Source organism: Takifugu rubripes, chromosome 16 (genome assembly GCF_901000725.2).
Source record: "Takifugu rubripes chromosome 16, fTakRub1.2, whole genome shotgun sequence".
Lineage (NCBI taxonomy): Eukaryota > Metazoa > Chordata > Actinopteri > Tetraodontiformes > Tetraodontidae > Takifugu > Takifugu rubripes.
Genome location: NC_042300.1, coordinates 12684613 through 12709227, shown reverse-complemented (window position 1 = coordinate 12709227; position 24615 = coordinate 12684613). Strand labels below are relative to the sequence as shown.

The 24615-nt window shown below is 49.4% G+C and overlaps 1 protein-coding gene across 1 annotated transcript; it reads left to right on the top strand.

The window, feature by feature from the left end:
• Positions 1-964: 964 nt before the first annotated feature.
• Positions 965-24350, top strand: LOC115252909 (nuclear receptor coactivator 1-like). The gene is made up of 18 exons (XM_029849201.1): positions 965-1590; positions 6823-7030; positions 13727-13832; positions 15694-15860; positions 16407-16513; positions 16623-16800; positions 17757-17936; positions 18834-18926; positions 19141-19281; positions 19688-19835; positions 19913-20855; positions 20963-21181; positions 21895-22216; positions 22307-22483; positions 23299-23413; positions 23490-23658; positions 23744-24056; positions 24226-24350. Exons 3-18 carry the CDS (start codon positions 13744-13746, stop codon positions 24243-24245), a joined length of 3381 nt encoding a protein of 1126 aa, XP_029705061.1. The 5' UTR covers positions 965-1590; positions 6823-7030; positions 13727-13743; the 3' UTR covers positions 24246-24350.
• Positions 24351-24615: the final 265 nt, after the last annotated feature.

Here is a 24615-nt window from a genome sequence, read left to right as displayed (position 1 = left end):
CTTAGTATTTCCCAGAATATCTCCTGAAGACACACCCGTGCATGCTGCTCATTCTCACATGTAATTTCATAACAATACCCAGCACAGAGTGCACGCTGAGACACTGGGAGCAACTGGAGCTCTCACGCACGTGACCCGCCGAGCTGCTCAGGTTCGACCCGCTGAAGTAAACAAAGCCGACAACAGATGCTCTTTATTGGTTTATGCTCACGCTGAATGCACGGGGACATTTCTGCTGTCAACAGGCACCAGATGACCAGAGGAGACAGATGAGGACGGTTCTGTCCCCTCTCAAAGGACGCAGGGCGACTTCTGATGGGCCCCCGATGGTGATCGGGTCGACCTGTGCGGTTGATTCTGGACCCTTTCAAACATTTATAGTTTTGGGGTTTTTTAAGCAGTTGTAAAACTGCACTTATATAATAATAATAATAAAAATAATTGACATTTTTAAAGGTCTTTCAGAACTCAAAGCAAGCTGCATTCAAAATATGTACGTGCTGCAGCTTTTACTGGTTCTATTATGATTAATATTGACATCATTTCATTTCTAGAATTACTGTCACGAACACAATGATAAATATCAACATAAAAGTAGTCAAGAGTGGAAAAATATGGACTTGATGGTGGACAAACGTGATGGATTTAAGCACCTAAATAAACACTGGCTGCGAATCTTATCGACAGGTTGTTTTGATTATTGATTATTGTGAGAAAACTGCTTGTTTACTTAAAAAGGGACCGAATCTTTCAGCACGCGGATCCGCGCGCTGTTACACGCGCTCACGTCGCGCCCGTTCTTAAACAAAAAGACAGAATAAAGCGTGATAAATGCAGAATGCAGCCCGCGAGTTTCCGCACAAATGTCTCGTTTCGAAGCATAAAAGAGTCGGTTTGTTTCGCGTCCGAAGCTTCTCCGGGCGCCGCCGTGAACGCGCCTCGGCACTCCGCGTGCACGAGCAGCCCTGTTTGTTTGTGTTGAGAGATTGGAAATGGCGGAGAGCAGAGACCAAAACGATAACTTGTGTTTGCCAACGCGATTGCGCCGTCGTTGAGAGCCGGAGACCGCCCGCAAGCGACCCCCCGGAGTCACCCACGACTGACCGCCGCCGCGGGGCACGAGTCGGACGCGGCCAGAGGCGAATTTCCGCAGCGAGGTTTGGGTTTATGAAGCTGGTTAGCTAGCGTGCTAACGTGCTGGCAGCCTGGCGTTAGCTAGCTTCGAGACGTGCGTGATTCCAACTACGCAGGCTTGTTTGTCAACATAAGGTGGCGTTCAGCCGCTAGCGCGCGAGCTAACGCAGCTTTTGTGGGTTCACGCCTTCCGGGGAACCTACGTGGATTTATCCCAGGGACGCCGCAGCACACCGCAAAGTCAGAGATCCAAAGTAACCGCGGATAAAAGTCCGACACCTGACTGCCCCTGTTGCAAAGCAGTGAAGTTAAGCTGGTTAGCCACGTTAGCTAGCTGGCCTGCGTCAGGCGCAGGGAAAACTGCCCCCTGCCTCGGGACTATTGCCCAGCGTGACGACCCACGACGAGACCCCGCTGGCAGGATCACCGTTTACAAGTTGACCGGCACCCAAACAGGTAAGGCACCGGAGAACCGCACCGTCCCTGCGGCGGGTCACGCTGGCCATCCGGGGCTGCGCTGGCCGCTGCAGCCGAACATATGCGGCGGGCCTGCGAGCGTGCGCGACCCTTTGTTAATTACACACGCAACGCTGCTCCAAAAATCAATCAATTGGCCCGACGACACCGTCTTCTGGGGATCCCGTCACCCGCCGCGGCGCCGCGTGACGGGATCCTCCGCATCGCCGCGAGCTTGTTATGTAAGACCGGAACCAAGGTGCCGCTGCAAGGGTCTCAGCCACGAGCCGCCTCCTGGATCGTTGCTCCGGGCAAAACAGCCGCTGTCCTCATCTGGACATAGTGCATGTTTGACATACCTAACCATAACCCTAACCTTTAACCCTAACCTTAACCCCTAACCTTAACCCATAACCGTATGTACAGAAATGAGGCAGCAGGTCCACTTGGAGGTTCTGCCAACCCTCCCTGGTGGTACTGAACAGCTTCAGTGAGTAAAAGGCTCTCAGCAGGTCCAATAGTGTGTAACGGTGAAGGGAGATAAGACGAGTGAGAGTAGCAAACGGTCGTTTGTAACGAGAGACCAAACTAACGAGCGGTCCACTGAAGGAGGAGGCAGGAAGTTCCTCCGGCACCATCGGTGGAGCAGCCCAACGGGCCACGTTTAGGGTGGAGCAGCCCAACGGGCCACGTTTAGGGTGATTTAACTGGAATAATCACACCCCACTGACTGGTTCCTTGACCTGAAAACGAGGTGGAAACATCACTAAATTAAATTAGAAGCTAATCTCATTGAAACATAAGTGTCCTGTCAAACTGAGCCTTTTAAAATGGAACGAGAGGACGATTCGAACAGGACAAACGGCTGCTGATGAACGCTCTGAACCAGCGGCAGAAGAGTTTGGACCTGAGCTACACTTCAGGGTTAGGGTTAGTCATATGGAGGCTTAAAGTCCGGTTGGTGCTGGTCTTGTTCTGGAGCTTCCTCCAAGCTGCACAAATAACCTGACAAATAACAACTGCGGGAACTTTTGTGACGCCAATTAAACGGCTGTGATTGGATTTGGACCTCTTCATATTACCTTTCAGCACTAAACGAGAGATAACGGCGCCATTTACCCAGAATTCCATCGGCGCCATATAGCGTGTTGAAACTGTTCATCTCATTCATATTGGTTCTGTGGGCGCTGGGCCAGCTCGTGCGCTTGCTTTTCCTCTCGGGACCGTCCTGCGTCTGTTGTGACACCTCGGTCATAAGTTTCCTTTGATCAGGCAACAAAAAGGTAGCGTGAGAACGAGCTGCCGCGGCGCCGCACGGCCGCCACACGACCACCGCACGGCCGCCGCACGACCACCGCACGGCCACCGCACGACCACCGCACGGCCGCCGCACGGCCCAGTCCGCCGGACTCCAGCGTGTTGTGAGGGTGGAACCTCTGGGAATTGTCTCTTTCTGTTCACCACAGATGTGATGAGGAGGAACATCAGGGAGCATTTGATTAGTGCCTAATGTTTGTTGCTGATTAGGACCTGGCGTTACCCATAATCCCACCTGTTTAATCATTACCCGCCTGTGAGTGTGGCTCCGCCCATCGGCTCCATCTGAGCCCTGGGAGTGGGAGTCCTCTCTGTGCAGAGCGAGCAGCCATTTTAGCGCGCAGCAGCACGCTTGCAGCCTGTCCTCCACCATCACACGTCCTCCCGCTGGAGCTCCGGCAGGTTGCTGTGTCCCCCAGAGACACCTGCGTCCACCCACAGCAAATGTGGGTCACCTGCGTCCACCTGGTGGCCTCGGTCACGTAGCGTCGTTACCAGAGGAGGACGAGGAGGACGAAGCAGATGTTCAAATGGACTATCTGGTTCTCCAGCCTTTGCTGCTCATTGTTGTGGTTTGTCCCTAGATTTGGGCTCTCTGAGTCACTGTGGGACACACACACACAGTGACACACACACACACACACACACACACACAGTCTTACTCTTCCCGCCACCTTTCGGCCCATATTTGGCTGCAAAGCTAATTGAGGAAATGGGGGAGCAGAAAGGTAACTTTACGTCAGAACGAGGGACCAGGAAGACCGGGTAGACGTCCATGAGCCCAGTGAGGCGACGGAGCGAGAGCGCGGTGGTTGTGGCGCTGAAGGGCGGCGGAGGAGTGGCGGCCCCGATAACCCACTTTTTCCTAAACACTAAAGCCGCAGCAGCAGAAATCCCAATTTGACTTTCAGGAAAAAGACTGCGGCTGTCTGTGCTGGTAACGGGACACTCAGGTGACTGGCACGGCTCTGCTGACCCGGGTCCTCACGTGGGACCAGGACCTGGTCCTGACGGCCCAGCCTTTCATATTTGCTGGCATCTAGTGGTGGAGCTAGGGTTTACCCCCCCCCCCCTCTGGAAATGTCAGGAGAATTTAAGATGAAAAATGGCTTTTTCCACAAAAACAGACGTATTTTGGGAGGCGGTTTATGCTAGTGTGACACGCTAGCCCTCCCAGACCTGCCAGCATCTGCATGTGACTGTGATGCACGTTGCAGCCTTTGGTTCCAAGCAGGTCCCGGGTGGATTCATGGGTTCCAGTCCCCAGGGGAGGGTGGAAGGCTTCGTCCTGCACTCGTGTTCTCCTGCCTGTAACGCTCAAAGGGGAAATGATCCCCTCGTGTGTCCACATCCCAAACACATCCCACGTGACCACGCTGCACTCGTAGGTGTAAACAGGAAGGTAATTACGCTGCAGACTGCAGCGGGTTGCTAGGTTACGAACCACGCTCCACTCCAGAGGAAAAAGGCAGACGGGACGACAGGATCTTCCCGGGACAGAAGGAAAAAGTCTGCAGCCCAACTCTCCGCGTGTTGTGGTCATCAAGAACAGCCCGTCTCTGGCCGGTGGCGGCCGCCGCTCGGGCTCACGTCCACGCGGACTCAGAAGACCCGTTCAGGAGTCCGATGGTGCCAGTTCAGTGCTGTTATGGACAGAACCTGGTTCTGTCTGCTCGGCTACGCTGCTAACTGCTGACAAAAAGGCTGTTTTAGCATCTAAAATGCTCGGTTAATGTGGGCGGGGCCAGCCTGCCAAAGTGGGTGGAGCTTCAGTGCTGCTCTTTTGATCTGCTCATCCATCATCATGCATCCATCCATCATACATCCATCCATCATCATCATCCATCCACCCATCCATCCATCATCATCCATCCATCCATCATCCACCCATCATCATCATCCACCCATCATCCATCCACCCATCCATCCATCCATCATCCACCCATCATCATCATCCAACCATCATCCATCCATCATCATCATCCATCCACCACCCATCATCATCATCCATCCATCCATCATCCATCCACCCATCATCATCATCATCCATCCATCCATCATCATCATCCATCCACCACCCATCATCATCATCCATCCATCCATCATCCACCCATCCATCCATCATTCATCCATCATCATCCACCACCCATCCATCATTCATCCATCCATCCATCATCCACCCATCCATCCATCCATCATCCACCCATCATCATCATCCAACCATCATCCATCCATCATCATCATCCATCCACCACCCATCATCATCATCCATCCATCCATCATCCATCCACCCATCATCATCATCATCCATCCATCCATCATCATCATCCATCCACCACCCATCATCATCATCCATCCATCCATCATCCACCCATCCATCCATCATTCATCCATCATCATCCACCACCCATCCATCATTCATCCATCCATCCATCATCCACCCATCCACCCATCATCCATCCATCATCATCATCCACCACCCATCCATCATTCATCCATCATCCATCCAACCCATTAAATATTGAATTTCCAGTATTTACACATGTTCGTGCAGTACAGACAAACACATGTACACAATAATGTTTGCATGTGTTTCCAATGTGCGCAATAGATCACACGTGTAGAACTTTTCCAGTGTGATGCTGGTTCACTTCAGTTTCTTCTGCACACACACACTGTTCAGAAGCCGTCCATATTTTAGTAATTGGTTCGGCTCATGTGGTTTTATCTATTATCTATATTATCTAATTAATTAATTATGCAGATGTGCCATCTATATGCAGATGCCGTTTGGTTAGCATTAGCATCCACTGTTAGCGGTAGCTGATTCATTGAGGTTTATCCATTTTTGGTGTCATCCCAATATGATTATGATATTCTAATAACTGTTTCACATTTAAATGAGATGTTATATAACTTTAACAGATCTGATTTTAGCCAGATCAAACAAGTGCAAACTTAAAAGGAGTTTTCCAGACTTTGGGCAGCATCTGATCTGCCCATCAGGACCAGCTTAGCATCACTGCTGATCCCAGTTGCATCATTAAAGACACAGCTTTCTTGGATTTGGAAAGAATCAAAGCAGGAGAAAGAAACCAAGCTGATCCCAGAGAAGTGAGCCAGCATCATTGTTGACATGTGACCTGACGTCCCACGAACATCAGTTTCCAGTGCTGGCGAGCAGCGAGCGTTGGTTATCAGTGAGCTGCAGTGAAGTCTGGAACACACTCTCGTTCCCCTCTCGCTGCTAATCGATCATTACTCACGATTTCAGGGGCGACGCCAGGAAAGAGGACAAACCAGCGGGTTTTTGGTGGCGCTGGTTCGTCGCCACTTGTCTGGTAGTGTTCCGATCCCAGGTTCTGGGTCGGTGAGCCTGCTGTCTGTGGACGTCTCCCAGATGTTGGGAAGAGAACATCCCTCAGCAGGATGCAGCCTGGGGACGTGCACCACGTCCAGAAACGTTAGAGGAATCCCCCCTTTGACCGATGCAAATATTAAAAACTTCACACCAAATGGAGCAGAACCCTAAAAAAAGAAACGCCATCGTGATATCAGATGGTGAATGTTGGTCGCCTGCATCCCTCCCGCAGCCCACATCAGGACCCCCCCGGTCCGTCCCTTCGCAGGGTCCTAAAAATAAAGTGAAAGCCAAAACGTGTTTTTACTCTCATTAAGATATTAATTACTAGCCGCTAGACTTCTAGCGTTTATCACAGCTGTTTTATTATTTTTTATCTTGCGGTTGGATGTGTGACCAATACGTGTGGCGTGCTAGAGTGGAACTGGCAGGGAGGCGCCACGCGGTGCGTGGAGCTCGCCGTTTCCTGCCGTGTTCCGTCCAAGCTGGCTAAACTCCGGGGAAACCCTGGCAACAACGCTCTCACCAGTGTCCCTTTTCCCTCCTCGTCTCAGCCAGCCGGAGGCCGGGCGGCTGCTCGCCCCACCTGGGATGGTGCCATGTGACGGAGTGGCCCTGGAGCCCTAACGCCTCCATCAGCGGTGATCCAGGCCCCGTGCCCACCACTCCTCTCACCACTGGTCTCCACTTCCTGCCTTATTCCTCAGTGCTGAGCTCTGGACAAGGCCACCACATGACTGACCCAGTGGAACCATAGATAAAGTAAGTCGGGAGCTTCTTCTGTTCAAATATCCCAGTATTCCCTCTAATATGGAAGCAGGGGTTTGGGATTACAGGATCATTGTCTGGATGTGCCTTTAAAATGTGTGATTTGAGGTGAAAAAAACGGTTTTAAAGTAAATTTGAAGTAAAGTTTAATTAGTCATTACAGGGAGTTCTGCCTTTCATCTTATGCTAATATTAGCAATTAACATTAAGTTGATGCTACTTGTTCAGTCACCGTGGCAACATCGTTAGCAAGACAGGTTTTTAGGGTAAACTCCGAGATACGCTTGTATGCTAATTCCACCTCTTCTTCAGACCTTCTGGTTCACCTTCGAGCTTAAGTGAAGGGCCGTGTGTACGTTGAGGTTAGTTGAGCTTCTGTAGCGTCCCAATAAGTCGGGTTCTGCTCATTTCCTCCATGATCTATAAAATGATATAAAACATTTTTATAGTTTTATATTTATATTTATATTCATATTCTATTTTTAATTTATTCTATTTTATTTCTTATTTTATTATCTTTTTATTATCTTTAATAGGTTTAATGGGGTGTAATGGTGGTGGGAAATTGTGTACAGCGCTGTCCGTTTCTTTGGAGCTAATTTCCCTGATGGACCCCCCCTAAAGGGATCAATAAAGTACTCTTGAATCTTGAATCTGGATGTGTGAGCAGCACCAGCGGCGCTGTGCTGCCATAAAGCAGCCTTTTTCCCTCTTGGCTCGCAGCGTAGCCTGGTGTTTGGCTCCTTTGTTAGGAAGGAGGAGAAGGCACTAGTTTGTAGCAGTGACCAGTGTGACCAGTTGGGATGGGTAAAGAAACCAGCTGTTTGGAATAAAGGAGAAAATCAGATGAGCCGTGTGGAGCCACTGTCACTCCTCATCAGCTCTCTGAGCTGTGTGCGCTGTGATGTGTGGCTCTTCACAGGCTCTGAACATCCCAGAATATCTTATCAGGCGCTGTATAAGTTGAAACGAGGACACACACACACACACACAGCTACTCTCCAAACCAAACAAGGACCAGTTGCTGATCTGTGTGTTTTCTAGCTGCTCCCCGACTCATGAGGAGTTGTGTTGACTCTTTAGCTCCATTGTTGTAGTTTTTGTGTAACACTCAGGAACAGAGATGCAGGACAGACGTCCTGATGTATACATGTATAGATGTATACATGTATAGATGTATACATGTATAGATGTATACATGTATAGATGTATACATGTATAGATGTATAGATTACACAGCGTACGCCGCACAGGCCGTCCCACTCTGTGTTTGGAACTGTGTGCTGACTGGGATGGTTTCTTCGTAAACATCCTGGATCTGGGTACACACCCCCCCCCCACACACACACACACACACCCACACCCCCCCCCACACACACACACACACAGTGGGAAACAATGGCCTGGAATGATCAGAGTAGTGGGTTCAGAGGAACCCGTAAAGCACCCAAAGACCATTCGCTCCCCACGCTGGAGCTCTTTCACCATTAATTGTGAACATCCCGTTCCCTGATTAGTTTGGAAATTTTGATTTACTCTCCTAAAAAAGCCACTGGATGTGGCTCATTTATGAGAAACTCATTTATCAATCTGATCCACTTTGTGAACAAAGCCGGAAGGGGGGGGGGGGGGCAACATAAATCCAGAATAAGGTCCAAGTGTGAACCTGCTCAAGCATCAGTTATCCATTAAATTCCCGTTTCCGTATTACGTTGGAAGACAGCTGAAAGCCATTTATCGTACATGTCACCCAGACGTTCTGCTCCCCAGACTTAGACGTTCATACGTGCACATGTGCACAAGCATCGAGCCATGACGTGGATGTCTTTAAGTGTCAGTTCAGAACTGTTGTTTCCCATTAGCATGAATCAAAATCAGCACTTGGATGAAAGTGGCTTCAGACAAGGACCCACAGATGTACTGCTCTGCTTCACCAATGCTGCTCTGCTGCTGCTGCTGCTGCTGCTCTGCTGCTGCTGTAGCTGCTGCTCTGCTGCTGCTGCTCTGCTGCTGCTGCTGCTGCTGTAGCTGCTGCTCTGCTGCTGCTGCTGCTTCTCTGCTGCTGCTGCTCTGCTGCTGCTGCTCTGCTGCTGCTGCTCTGCTGCTGCTTCTCTGCTGCTGCTGCTCTGCTGCTGCTGCTGCTCTGCTGCTGCTGCTCTGCTGCTGCTGCTCTGCTGCTGCTCTGCTGCTGCTGTAGCTGCTGCTGCTCTGCTGCTGCTGCTCTGCTGCTGCTGCTCTGCTGCTGCTGCTCTGCTGCTGCAGCTGCTGCTGCTCTGCTGCTGCTCTGCTGCTGCTGCTCTGCTGCTGCTGCTGTAGCTGCTGCTCTGCTGCTGCTGCTCTGCTGCTGCTGTAGCTGCTGCTCTGCTGCTGCTGCTGCTGTAGCTGCTGCTGCTCTGCTGCTGCTGCTGCTGCTGTAGCTGCTGCTGCTCTGCTGCTGCTGCTCTGCTGCTCTGCTGCTGCTGCTGCTGTAGCTGCTGCTGCTCTGCTGCTGCTGCTGCTGCTGTAGCTGCTGCTCTGCTGCTGCTGTAGCTGCTGCTCTGCTGCTGCTGCTGCTGCTGCTCTGCTGCTGCTGCTCTGCTGCTGCTGCTGTAGCTGCTGCTCTGCTGCTGCTGTAGCTGCTGCTGTAGCTGCTGCTCTGCTGCTGCTGTAGCTGCTGCTGTAGCTGCTGCTCTGCTGCTGCTGTAGCTGCTGCTCTGCTGCTGCTGCTCTGCTGCTGCTCTGCTGCTGCTCTGCTGCTGCTGTAGCTGCTGCTCTGCTGCTGCTGTAGCTGCTGCTCTGCTGCTGCTGCTCTGCTGCTGCTCTGCTGCTGCTGCTGTAGCTGCTGCTCTGCTGCTGCTGTAGCTGCTGCTCTGCTGCTGCTGCTCTGCTGCTGCTCTGCTGCTGCTGCTGTAGCTGCTGCTCTGCTGCTGCTGTAGCTGCTGCTCTGCTGCTGCTGCTGCTGCTGCTCTGCTGCTGCTGCTGTACCTGCTGCTCTGCTGCTGCTGTAGCTGCTGCTCTGCTGCTGCTCTGCTGCTGCTGCTGCTGCTGCTCTGCTGCTGCTGCTGTAGCTGCTGCTGCTGTAGCTGCTGCTCTTTCCAGCAGTATTTTTTGCTTGGTTCAGAGTTTTCAGCCATCATTGAAGTTTTATTCCCAATTTTAAGGAGTTTCATTTTTTTACTCTTGATCAGGAATAAACGAATCCTGGCCATGAAAACCTTTTGTTAGTCAGGTAATCTTATATGTTTGAATCTGTGAAAATGGAAATATTTTTTAAAAACCCACTGCTAAATGTCGGTTTAGTGCCCGATCACATGGTTGTTTGCAGCTTGCTCAGACTCTGGCCTCGTCACCCTTTCTTTGGGAGGTCCTCAGCTGTCCCTCATCATGGGGTTAGGGCTGCGTATATCGATGCTTTATTAATTCTGCCTACTGGGAGAACGTGACACAAGTTGTCTTTGCAGAGTTGCTGTCTTGTCTGAACCAGGACTGAAGCTTGTTGGATCAATATTCATTTGAACCCCCCCTCCAGACAGTTTGAATGATTGAATCTCAGTTGCATTGGAACCCAATGTTGAAGTATTTTGAGATGCGTCCACACAGGGATGAGATTCAGACGTGCTGAATATTTGAATAAAAACAAACCCCCAAAACTAAAAGCGCTGCTTTAGGATGTAGGAAATGCAGGACAGAGGATTGTCCTGGTTCCTTGGGCGGTGGACATGTTCTCCACGTCTGCAACATCCTCACTCAGACAGCAGCTGTACTGATGGCGCACCAACGCCAACGTCCTGGGGGTTCTGAAGCGGTCCGGAGCCTGAACTGGTGTGCTGGGTGTTCTCCTAAAGTTGGGAGGATTCTGCAGAGTTAAACAGCCCCAAAGGTCCTTGACCGTACTCACCTCCATCTGTTTCACCTCTTCCTTTACGGGATCCCAAATCCAGAGGTTCTGAATGGACCTGAATCCAGAACACATTCCAGAAGGTCTCCTAGCATCAGTGTGCAATATTACATCAGCTGTTTGTATTCCATTCTCAGTGTCCTCCACTCTTCCTGTAATTCATTTGATTGCATTTTATATTATTTGGTCATTTTTTACTTGCACCTTTTGGACAGAAACAATAATTTTATTTCACTGGGTGCAATATAATGTCAATAAAACCACTCTGATCTAACTCCACATAACATAAATTTTGCAGTAGTTGCATAGTTTAATCTTCTATTTCTGGAGATAATAATGACAGAGTTTCTGTCCTGTGCACCAGTGTCAGCTGAAACCGTCCATGTGAGTGTGCACGTGTTCCATATGCGCGAGGGATGGCCTTAGCAACAGTGACTGAGCAGCTTCTCATGGACTGAACCAACTGGCAGCAGCAGAAAGGGAAGCTCACATTCTACACATGAGCAGCGATGAGGAAAACAAGGGATGTTTTACCGTTCTGGAAACGAGCAAAGGAAGCCTGAACGATGTTGGAACGTTACCTTCCCACTGGAAACACCCCCTCATCAAGCATGATTAGAAAAGCTCCTGGCATCATAGAGGAGACCGTCATGTACATTTCCCTCTGAGTGTTGAGTTTTCTTGGTAGTTTAATGTTGTAGTTTTATGGTTTGGTGTTTTGGGGCATCAGCCCTATGTCAAAGGTCACACCTTGGACAGGTGAGCTCCATAATTGTAATACAAAGTCTTATGCTTTCCTAAAGTGATAGCCATTTAAAACTAGTAATTCACATCTGCGGCCATTCTTTGGTCCCCTGTCGTGTGGTATCTTCCTGACACCCAGCCCTGCGAGCCAATGCATTTCCAGTGTGAGCATGTGTGTGAGGCAGCGAGGGAGTCGGAGAATGGCTCCGCAGCGTGTGGAATGAGAAACGGGAGCCGGAGGAAGCTTTAAGGAAAGACCATCCCAAAGACACCGAGGCAGCAGGCAGGCATCATGTGGACCCCGTGGATGCGCTCTGCTCTGCACGTTAGCTTGGAGACGCTGCTGCACGCTGCCCGCTTCTCCTTCTCCCTCTTTGGTGATTGAAGGCTCAGTCAACAAGGTAGAGATTTGTGCTGAGAAGAGGCCAACCTGCTCTACAGGTGTGTGTGTGTGGGGGGGGGGGGGGAGTGAGATGGTCCTGTGGTCGCATGTAAAGAAGGCCAGGCATTAAAATAAGTGAATTAAGCTGTGAGCGATGTGGTTTGTCTACACTAGCACCCTCTCCTCTGTAAAGGGAGCGTTAGAAGGGCCCGATTAATAATCTCAGATTATTTAAGCCTCATGGTTCCAGTAGGTGACTGACAGGCTGCAGAAATCAGGAAGCCGAGTTATTAGGGTTTTAGTGTGGGTGTCTGTGGGTTATATTCACACTTTGGTTGTGTGGAACATATCCAGACTTCTGGACTAAGGACCTGTTTGGTACATCAGAAGGATGAGTGGAGCATTCGGGGGTCGGGTACCTGGATCGAGGCTACCTGCTCGGCTGTGGTCGGCAGCTGCCTCTCAGCTCCGCCCCCTCCAGGCTGAGCCACGCCGCCCTGCCCCTGTAAGGGCAGAAAGCTCGACCTGCCACGTTAGGGTAACGTAAAGGTGAAACCATTTTGGTACCTTCTTGCTTTTGGAATCCGAGGAATTTGGTTGCATAGAGGCAGCGATGGGAATGCTGCCTTTGCTCCAAGCCCACCGGGCGTCACGCTAAAACCATCCAGACGGGTTCCTGCATTTGTGAAGAGTGATGCGTAGAATCTCCTTGATCTAGTTTCCTGGAGACACTCTGGATTCCATATGATATATGATATATAATGTACTCTAGACCTTGATTTCATTTGATCTTCTGGAGCCGCCCGTTTTCAGGCGTGCATGTGTGGCGTGTATCGTTTTAACCGCCAAGCTTCAGTCTGGCACATTGAGATGACATCAATATCTTTGCTTTGTCTGTAAATGGACGGATTTATTGTTATAAAACTTCTCCCCCCATTTGAAGCAGTGCTGCCCCTCAGAGGACACATTTCAAGAATGTGTGAGTGTAGAAAAATCCCTCCAATTACACCAAACCACATAAAAATTAACACATTTTGTGCATTCATTTGTGATCACTGAGGCCAAAGATTCAGAAACGGCCAAGTGGGTCATTTAGGGATCTTTTCTTGTGCCGATGTGCTGGTGTTTGTTGGGTCGAGGGGTTGTGTTTTTTTAATTGTGGATATTATCTGGCAACCGTAGCGGTGGAAGGAGTGAAAGGGCTTCATCGTCTGTCAGACCTGGCAACCCAGCCCACACAATGTCTCCATCCTCAGCTTCAGCCTGGGCCCAGCATCCTTCCTATACACACCCAATTAAATGTGGCATTCTGTTGCCATGGTCACGCCTGTGATGAGGTGGGATAGATTCAGCACTTTCACATCCAGGAAAGCAGCGAGAAAAGGGCGAATAAGAACAAATGTGGTGTCGCGACATCTGCTCAATATTTTCAGTGAAATTGTGTGAATCACAAATGTGCCTGAATTGTTCTCTGAAGGGGATTTGCAGGTTATCGCGGGGGCGTGCGGTCTCCCAGAGTGGGGCTGTGATCGTCCTAAAGCAAGGCGGGTCCCTCCTGACCCTGAGTCTCTATAATGTCGTGAGCCACAGAGATTCACACGCTGGTTGCTGTAAAAAACAAAAGAAAGAACTTGGTTTGTAAAGGTTTTGTGACCTTTTGCTCTTTTCTGTGTCCCTCGTCTCCTAGGTCAGTCATAGCTGAAAATGAGTGCAGTAGGGGAAAACCCTCTGGACCCTGCCACCTCCGAGGCACGCAAGAGGAAGGGCTCACCATGCGACACCTCAGGGCCAAGGTACCGTCACACTGGCGTCTTTGTCTAAAACCACCTCCTCTTTAATGCACTTACCTCGCCATATATGGCCCTTAAACAATGGCGCCGTCACAAAAATACAATCCTGCATGTTTGGAGATAATAACACAGTATTTGTCCGACTGGATATAAACTGTTGAGAGCTTTAAGGCTCTATAAGGATTCAGTGGTGCATCTATATTAATCACTATACATGCCAGTGTTGTGGCGTCATCTGCTGCAGGTATTAGCAGCAGCGCACGCGCAGCTTTGTGTGTGAGGCCGTGTTACGCTGCACCAGCACGTCTTCACACAGCCTAACGGTCTAATTAGAGCTTCGCATCCTCATCTGTGGTCAGTCGGCTCGTTTGTTGTGGATTTCCTCCGAGCGTTTGACTCATTTTCATGCTCATCGTGGGAGAGTTTTCACAGGCATCGAGTCTTTTTATACAGTAAACGTGCACGTGCACGCGTGCGTGGATGCATCTCCTCCAGCCATCCTCCTTCCATCAGCCACGTTTCCAGCAGGTGAAGCTCATGTTTGCAGGTTGTCTACGCATCAGGTCTGTTTTTAATGGTGTGAAGGTGGAGCTGGTCTGACTGCCTTCAACACCAGAATGCTGTCTGGAGGCTCGGCCTGGAACCAGAAAAGTGTGTTTTTCTATAGAGGTCAGGGGTCCTCTGGGAACGCAACCATCTCAGGAGTGTGAGCAGGAGGCACCACTGACACTAATTCCACCTGTGGTGACTGAAGCTTCCTCCATAATGGCTGGACGTCCCTAAAAGTCCTCCTCTCTGCAGAGCTGCCTGATGAGGGAGGATATTGTAGAACGGAGCTTTTTACTCACTGGTACTGAGTCTTTTTTTACCCATGAAGGGACATTGAGCAGGGAAAGTGAATCCTTAGGGATTGAGGTCAGGTATTTTACTTTTGCGTGAGGTAATGTATGAACATGAACGTTTGCAGTGTCCTGTGTCTGTATATGTGCGTGTGTGAGGCTCGGTAGGTGATGTAAGAGCTCTTTTCCAGTAAGAACACGCAGCCACTGACCTGCGCGTTCACATGGCAGCAAGAGTCCTCCCCCTCGCACCCTCCCTCCCTTGCTTCCTCCCTCCTTCGGTCACCACGCCTGTGAGTTCTGGCTGGCCAACGCACTGACCTACTTTTGCTGCCGTCGTCTCACACACATACACACTTACATAAAGGCACATTCCTTTTTTCGTGTTTACCACATACCTTGCTGTAACTTGTCGGGCTGGAAGTATGTTTTTGAAACTGGAGGGGGAACTTTGCTGTGTGCTGGGCTCAATGAGGGGAAAGGGAGACAGTTTTAGGGCAGGAATGTGCTGCTGCTGAATTTTGGATTTGACCACCCCTTTAATGTTGAAAGCTTCATGAATTATACCGTTCAATTGTTTTACTGCTCAAATTACTGCCACAGTTGATTGCTTGTTTCCAATTTTAAAATGAATTTGTGAAATTCTAGCACAGTAGTGTGATGCACCAAGAATGCTGCTGAAGTTTGCTGTATTTATTCCAGAGAAAAGGTGGTCACATGTCTGGTGTCTACAGTGAACACAGCTCCGTTATGATGCCGCGACATGTCTCATATAACAGCTCCTGCATTGTTTTAGTCTAAAAAGTCCTTTAAACTGTAAACGATATCAAAAGTGCACAGGCCACCTCAACGCTACTAAAGCACTAGCAAACAGTCCTGGAGGGGGTTTGGTTCGATCCATTGTTTTGGCTAATTTTACACTTCTGTATTAAATGATTCAACATGTTATTTACCTTTTTAGCTTTCTTGCTAGGAAAGCAACATGTTTAAAAGCTGTTGTTTCTCTCACAAACCTTTTCTTCCAGTCTGGAGAAGCGGAGGCGGGAGCTGGAGTGTCGCTACATCGAGGAGCTGGCTGAACTTTTGTCATCCAACATGGGCGACATCGCCAGCCTCAGTGTCAAGCCCGACAAGTGCCACATCCTCAAGAGTACCGTGGACCAAATCCAGCAGATGAAGAGGCGCAAGCAGGGTGAGGAACACGCGAACGTGCCATGAAAACGCTGGGTACCTGTGGAGGAAAATACTCACTGGAGCCGAGTCAGATCCAGGTTCCAGGGCTGGTTTGGATGGGGCGGGGGGGGTCACGTTGACAGGGCTACAAACCCAAAACATGGACAGATACGAGCCGTCCTGTTTAAAAGTGCATCCAGCAGGTTGCAGCACACTTTACCTCACGCGGTTCTGACCTGGGTCTGACTTGGCTTCACTTGGTCTGTGGAAAAGCGAAGTGGTTCCTTGGAGGCATCAGGTTGGAACCAGTTAAGCTCATGACCCAGCATCAAACTAGCACTGGGGGGGGATGAGTAAATGAGCACAACGTTTTCTTCCTACATAAACTGCAGCACCGTCCTTCGCTTATCTCTGAAACTCCCGTTTGATGTTGGAACCCTCTGTCTTTTTCCTTTTAGAATTTTTTGGTTCATGTCTGAAATTTCTGTCCGTTTGGGAATAATTGAACCTAAAGAAGGGAAGATTAACAGGTCTAATGTTTTCCATGTTTCCCATCGTTCTACAGAGAAGGCAGCTCTTCTGTCTCCAGATGATGATGTCCAAAAGAGTGACGTCTCCTCCAGCAGCCAGGGCTTGGTGGAGAAGGAGGCCCTCGGGCCAATGCTGCTTGAGGTGCCATCCATCCCCCACGTGGATCTTTTTAATCACCATTTATCAAATCGCTCCTCAAGCACACTTTTAAACACAAATCTCGCCCCCCCACCCCCCACCCCCCATATAGGCCCTGGATGGATTTTTCTTTGTCGTCAACCGAGAGGGCCGCATTGTTTTTGTTTCCGAGAATGTGACGAGTTACCTTGGATACCCTCAGGAGGAGCTGATGACTTCAAGCGTGTACAGCATCCTTCATGTGGGAGACCACAGTGAATTTGTTCGCAATCTGCTGCCAAAAAGTCTGGGTAAGGCTGCGTTCAGCCTCTGCTGGCATGCCAGAGGTTGTGCTAATCTTAGAAAAAAGGATCCTTGATCCCGCGCTAGCATCTCTGCGTTTGACAGTTTCCGTGCGTGTGAAATGTGGGAGTATTTTAAGTAGACGGGAAAGGATGGTGAAGTCATTTCAGCTGAATTATCGATGACCAATGAGCTGTGTGTTTCTGTGCTGTACACAAAGCTGCGGATACCAGAGGATGTGTGGTTGCCCCCGGGGAGGAGGGACGCCTGTTCTTAAAATTATAAGCACAACCTTCAAAGAGGTTGTGAGGGAATCATTGTGGATCCTGAGAGGGGTCATTCAAGGACAGCGTGCACCGGAGGAGAGAAGATTGGGTTTTTTCCCTCTCATCTCGTGATCCCTTTTATTTTGAGCCGATCGTAGCGGTTCCTCCTCCTTTTTTTTGGAAAAAGAATTCCTTCGGCCTGCAAATACACAAACTATTAGATGGATTTAACAAAAATCTAAGTGAATTAAGCAGAAAAGGGGTTTTGGTGCAGACTGCAGGTATGGTCGTTTATTAAACTTTACAATATTCACTTTCCTCTGTCGGGGAAAATCAAACTCTCCCGGTTAGGCGACCTGCCTGCACGTGAATTCCACATTCCATCTCACGGAGAAGACGTGATGACGCCTTTTTGTGTAAATCAACCACGGATTACTTTAGGCGGATCCTGCGGATACCAAAAGGCAGAACAAATTTGGTTAATTTGGATATTGGATGCTGAAATTACACTTCTGGTTGACAATAATATAATATCCTGGTAAAGTGCTGGAGCCCACTCTCTGTGCTTCTGTGTAACAAAATGAAAACCATATGGAAAATTCCACAACTGAGCATTTCCAAAGAGGAAATAAAACATCCGATCTCGATTGGCCTTATCACCTCACAACAAGTTGTGTTGTTTGTTTCTTTCCACCCAGTAAACGGTGTGCCGTGGCCACAAGAACCTGGCCGGAGGAACAGCCACACATTCAACTGTCGTATGCTCAAGAGGCCACCGGATGAGGTGGATTCAGAAAATCCAGAGGCCAGGCAACAATATGAGATCATGCAGTGTTTCACTGTTTCCCAACCACAGAGCATGCAGGAGGAAGGAGAGGGTACGTACATAAATTAGAAATACACTAGGTTTCCCACAGTATGGAATTGGATTTTAATTATTACCACATCTGGTTAACGTTGGACAAAAGAAACGGGAGTATGGGAACGTGTATTTCTGCCCATATAATTTCTCTTTTATATTTAACCAGCTGTGGCTTCAGAGTTTCTCAGCTAAAAGTAGATGAATGTTTGTTTTTGCCACACTGACAGCAGAGGCCACTGAAACAGGACCTGAGCGCCTCGAACAGGCAAATGTGAGAGCAATATGCACCATTAGAAAGTCCACACGTCCCCAGGTCAAAAGGTCAAAGGCACCGCCTTCTCCTGACGGCTGTTTCAGTGTTTTTAATGCTGGAGGGCTCAGAAATGCTCATTATCACCTGCTGAACTTTGATGTAGTGGCATAAAGCAGTGATGGAACCCACGAGTTGGAGTTAAAAAAGAGATTAGATGAGAGTATCGTATGCTAATAGAGCAGAGGAGATGAGAATATGGAGAATAAGAGGGCGAAGAAAGCAGCCTTTGTCGTTCACTACAGCAAACAAGAGCCTGTCGATTTTCCTGTCAGCTTTAGAATAAATGCTGGCATTTTCTGCTTTTACCAGAAATTCTTAGAACTGGATGAAAGCAAAGGAAGCAGCGGTTTGGTGTCGTTGGTAGTTTTTTGTGCCTGAACAGCCTGAATCGTTTGCGTGTCTCACATTTAACAGGATGCAACATGGAATAGATTTTCCTGCCGTTTAGACGTTCCAGGTTTTAGAACGGCGACGTAAAGCCTCGCTGCTGCGGCTGTGCATTATGCAATCTTACCATGTTTTGGTTTTCCGCCTTTGACCCGAGACAAACTTGAACTTGCACACACTCAAAGGTTACTGCTGGCGTTCATGTTCCCTCAGACCTGCAGACCTGCCTCATCTGTATCGCCTGTCGGATACCTCGCCCTCAGCCTTTCAACACTGAGTCTTTCATCACAAGACAGGACCCAACAGGTAACGCAGAGATTCAAAAGTCCGTCTATTGATCGTGTGTGATGGAATCTTTGATTGGGATCCACACCACTACGGAGGCACATGGCCCCCGTTATGGCTAAAAGGCCTTTTGGAAGGAAGGTGGCGGCTGATGGCATCGCGTGGAAGCTGCGCCAGATGTTCAGATCTGCGTCTGTATGCTGTGAGCTCACGCGTGTGTGGTGTTCCCCTCCAGGGAAGATCATCTCCATAGAAACAAGTGCTCTGCGAGCGACGGGACGACCTGGCTGGGAGGATCTGGTCAGGAAGTGCATTTACGCTTTCTTTCAGCCGCAGGGCAAAGAGCCCTCCCTCGCTAAGAAGCTGCTGCATGAGGGTGAGTAGCCACTGATGACTGATCACAAGGGTGCCTGATTGGTTCCTCATTAGGAACAATCAAAACAACACAGACACAAGTCAGACATCGATTATCTGGGGTCTTGAACGGGGAAACCTCGCGCCGTTAGCCTCTGTTGAGTCGTCGATGAAGCTGCTTGTCCTCTTAAACGATTTTGTGCAGCCACATTAGTTCCATCAGGTAAAATCCTAGACGTCGCCAGTTAAAGAGTAAATGGCCTTTATGGATAATTCTGACGTTAACATGAACTCATAAAAGGAGCAACAGCTTGACTGATAATACTGATTTGAGCTTTTTGTGGAGCTAAAATATTTACAGATATTACAACTTCTTTCCTTTTTTCGGTGTGTGTGCACGTGCGTGTGCGTGTGTGTGTTCCCCACAGTCATGACTCACGGCAGTGCTGTCAGCCCGCTGTACCATTTCACCTTAAGTGACGGCACCCCACTCAGTGCTCAGACCCGCTGCAAGTTCTGCTGTCCCCCCAACCCCGATGTTCAGCCCTTCATTATGGGCATTCACACTATTGACAGGTACAGTATTCTTCACAAATGTGCGCATCGTTTATCTTTATCTGCATATCTCGGTTGATTTCCATTCTTTCTCCCAGGGAACACAACACTGCAAGCTCTCAGGAAAACACTAACCCCAGCCTTCCACAGAACCTTGGCAGCCTTGGCCAAACCCCCTCTCGCTCCCCTTCTCTTCCTCCTGGCAGCAACTGGACACAAGGCTCAGGTGTCGCCACCTCGGGCCTTAACCCCAATAGCAGTAACGGCTCCTCCCAGGGACAGAACTCATCCACACCTGCAGGCTACCTAACACCCAACCGGACCTGTCCACAGCAACTCAACAGTCCCTCTCCTCTGAGCAGCCCACTTACAGCCGCCCCTACCTCATTTATTTCATCCAGGATGCCACAAGTTGGTCCTGGATTAGGAGAAAGTCCTCGGATAACAGGAAATCCTTTCTCCCCTTCAACGCCAGGCCTCCATTCCCCAGCAGGGGGAACAAACAGTGGAGGCAGCCTGAACAGGCAGCATTCTGGTGGCGACGGTACTAGCAGTGCCAGCAGCGGATCCTCGGGGTCCTTCCTTTCGTCTCCTGTCCATCAACGACAGACCAGTACACCCACCAGCTCCTCTACAAGGCCTCCATCAGTGAAACCCTCAGAAGAAGGGGACGAGGACTCAGTTAAAGCCCCCCTCTCTTCTGCCTCACAGGTGGGTAACCCGAGGCCCAGTCAGTTCCATGATAGCAACGGAACCGGAAGTGAATCCAGCAACAGCATCCACAGCACATCATTGCCTCATCCTCCAGCCCCCACCCCTCAGTGCCCTGCATCCCACAGTACACTCACGGAACGGCATAAGATCCTGCACCGGCTGTTGCAGGACAGTAGTCCCAATGATTCATCAGCCAACAATGAAGAAGGAATAAGTCAAAATCCAGCAGAGATAAAGAAGGAGCCACCTCCCAGTCCAGCAATGACTTCACCAATTCCCAAACAAGACCACCAACTTCTCCGTTTTCTGCTGGACACGGATGAAAAGGTTAGTTTGAGGTGTTGTCTTTTTGTCTGTTTTAATGGAGCTCACTTTAACATTCCAAATTTTAAATCTGCTTTTGATCGTTAACAAAAGTAACGTCTTTTGTCAAGGACTTGGGGGACCTGCCGCCCCCATCCGCTCTCAGCCTGCAGAGCATCAGAGCAAAAGTAGAGAAGAGAACCAGCATCGACTCGGCGCCCTGCGCAGGATCTGCTATCGCAGCCGCGTGCAAACCTGCAGCAAACTGCAGCTCCTCGAGCATCAGTCCCAAATCCAGCCCAGTCGGGGAGAACCGCAGAGACGGCCGCCGCGACAGCCGGGACTCCACGGTACCGAACACATGTCCTGTGTTTTCATGTGGGTTATTCTCCGGACGACCACTCTGGCGCCACACTGGTCCAGAGCCTGACGAAAACTGCACATACATGCAAAAAAAAGCACGAGAAGTGTTAACCTGAATCAGCCATGACAGTTACAATTGAAAATAATCAAGCATACATTCATTTATTTCTTTGCTAATCACAAGGCTGAGTTTAAGCTCTATAAAGCTCATTAAGGCCGCGCTGTCAAACGATTCTTCTTGGGGCGATTTCATAGATTAGGCGAGCCTCGTTAAACGGGCGTCCATCGGCCTGTTTGCTTTGACTACAGCAAACAGTCATGACACCCAAATCCCCTCCATATGCGTTACAGTTGCGTCCTGATGTACACACACAGTAAGGAAGATTACTTAGCATTAAGCATTGGAATTTCCCTCTGTTCAGAATTGTTCTTGCAATAGCAGCGTCCTGACAGCTGTTGTAAATCACAGTCAGTGTTTATGTTCTTGGACTGTCTGTGCTGCAGGCGGAGCTACCAGCTGTGGTCTTTGAAACCTGCTGACCTTTGACCCTTTTGTGTGTCCCCATGTCTCCAGATTCTCCCCATTTCTTCTGCCACCGTCTAATTCATTCTTGAACTTTTGAACCTTTTCACGACCTTTTCTTTCATCGATTTTGGTTCCATAATTTACAGTTGTTTTTCTTCTTGGGTTCTGCCTCAGATGTCTGGTGGCCCTGTTGACATGGATACTATCACCCAGCTGCTGCCATGCCTGAGAGGCCCGACTGGGGCCAGGCAGGGTAGCGAGGATTCATCAACCTCTGGAGGAGGGCCCCAGCTCCAGTCTCCAGTCCCCCAGCCCTCAGCCCAGCTCCAGTCCCCCGTCTCACAGTCTCTTCCCCAGCTGCAGTCACCTTCACCACAACTGGCCCCTCCTTCCCCCCAGCTGAAACTCCAGTCACCCACTCAGCTGCAGCCTGCCGAGGCCAGCACTCCCTGCGGTGTAAATGTGAAAAGAGAGCCTCCTGGCACTCCAAACAGAGGTAGAGTTCCTGTCTGCTGGAAGGGCGGGGGCAGGAAGGAGTTTACAAAGTAGTCCTGTATTTTAAATGAGGTTTTTCTTTGTGTTGTAGGACCGAATGATGTCGTTCTGTCATCTGGCTGCAGTGTTCAGAGCCAGTCAGCTTTTGATTTCTGCAGCCCCCCCACTCCAAGTCAAACCCAGGAACAAGGCGACCCCTTCCAGACCCCCAAACACACCAGTCCATTCCCAGAGATGGACATCCTCAACCCATTCAGCTCGAGCTCTGGTACGTAAAAATGCAGTCATGACCAAACAGGTGGATTCAGGGCTGTGGGAACATCTGCACACACACATCTAATGTCAATGTGAACATCTGCACACACACATCTAATGTCAATGTGAACATCTGCACACACCCTCTAATGTCTGATGTGAACATCTGCACACACACATCTAATGTCAATGTGAACATCTGCACACACATCTAATGTCAATGTGAACATCTGCACACACATCTAATGTCAATGTGAACATCTGCACACACATCTAATGTCAATGTGAACATCTGCACACACACATCTAATGTCTGTTGATGTGAACATCTGCACACACACATCTAATGTCTGTTGATGTGAACATCTGCACACACCCTCTAATGTCTGTTGATGTGAACATCTGCACACACACATCTAATGTCTGTTGATGTGAACATCTGCACACACACATCTAATGTCTGTTGATGTGAACATCTGCACACACACCATCTTAATGTCTGATGTGAACATCTGCACACACACCCTCTAATGTCTGTTGATGTGAACATCTGCACACACACCATCTAATGTCTGATGTGAACATCTGCACACACACATCTAATGTCTGTTGATGGGAACATCTGCACACACCCTCTAATGTCTGTTGATGTGAACATCTGCACACACCCTCTAATGTCTGTTGATGTGAACATCTGCACACACCCTCTAATGTCTGTGCTGTTGGTCGAGTGTGTGTGAGGCACGTTTACTCAAGAAGTTACACAGTGTCCAGTTTATTGTCACTCATAAACCACCTCTATTCTGGCCTATTTCAAATATAATATAGGGTTAACCAAAATGGATGTGGGAGACGCTCAGTTCCAGCCCCTGGCTCTGTCTGACACCTTGTCTTTTGATGCTCTTGGAACCCCTTTACAAGCTCCCCTGGCATCCCCACAGGAGTAAGTGTGACTGAGTTCTCACGCATATCAGCATTTGAAGAGAGTGAAAATTCACCGGCTGTGTGTGTGTGAGCAGGCAGTGTGTGCCCTGCACTCTGGACGATGTGCTCGGTCCATCAAACATACCTGAAGCCCGGAATGATGAAAAAGCTCTGATCGAGCAGCTCGTCAACTTCCTCAGTGGGACTGATGAGAGTGAATTGGCTGAGCTGGACAAGGCGCTGGGTATTGACAAACTGGTCCAGGTATGTAGATGGGACCGTACTTCTAAATCAGAATGGTTGCACAGTTTTAAAAAGCATTGTTTTCCTCTCTCCTGCATCTCACCAGAGTGGCTGTTTTGACCCGTCGGGCCAGAGCTTCCTAACCCAGCAGCCTGCTGTTAGCCCAGTTGCCATGGACACTAAACTCCCCTCCTACCCTTCCCAGTTCACACCAGCTTCACAAGCTCAGCTCCCCCCAGAGCTGGCCACAGTGGGTCCACAAGGGCAGGGGTTCGGGGTCCCCAGAGCAGCATTCCCTGGTGGGGCGACAGGTGTTGGGTTAAGACAAGGGGTAATGCGACCACAGGGCCCCCAGCTCAGGCTGTCCCCCAACCAACTGCGGCTCCAGCTTCCAGCAGAGGCTGCAGGCTCCACAGCAGGTGAGTGCCCCTTTCTGTTCTGGTGGATGACAAAACGCATGATCATCGTCGTATTGTTGCTCTTCAGGACCTTCCTCTTCTCTCTAAAACGACATATGCGACTCCTGCTTATCTATGTGCACCTCTTATCTGCTCTTCCTCCCCACTCTTCTCTTCTTCTTCCTCTCAGCTCCAGAACAGGATGGCTAGCGTGAATCAGTTCCCAGGAGGAGTTCAGCATGTGAACATGGGGATTCGTCAGGGAGTTCAACAACCTCAATTGCCCACACAAGTGAGTCATTTCCTCGCCTAGGCAGAACATCTATATGTTCTACACATAAACAATAAAACCGCAGCGTTTTCACACAATATAGGTTTTTTTAAACTGATCTAAGATTTAAGTTATTGAATAATGGAAACCTTCCTGGTTGCAGTTTTTTGTTAAATTGGCCTTGGGTTTATTTTAAATGATTTATTCAGCTGTCAATGTGTCTGAGATACTGAACAAAGGGTCCTGTGGTGCATCATACATTCATCAGAGAAGCGAGCCGAGCCTTACCATGTGTGTTTTTAGCAGCCC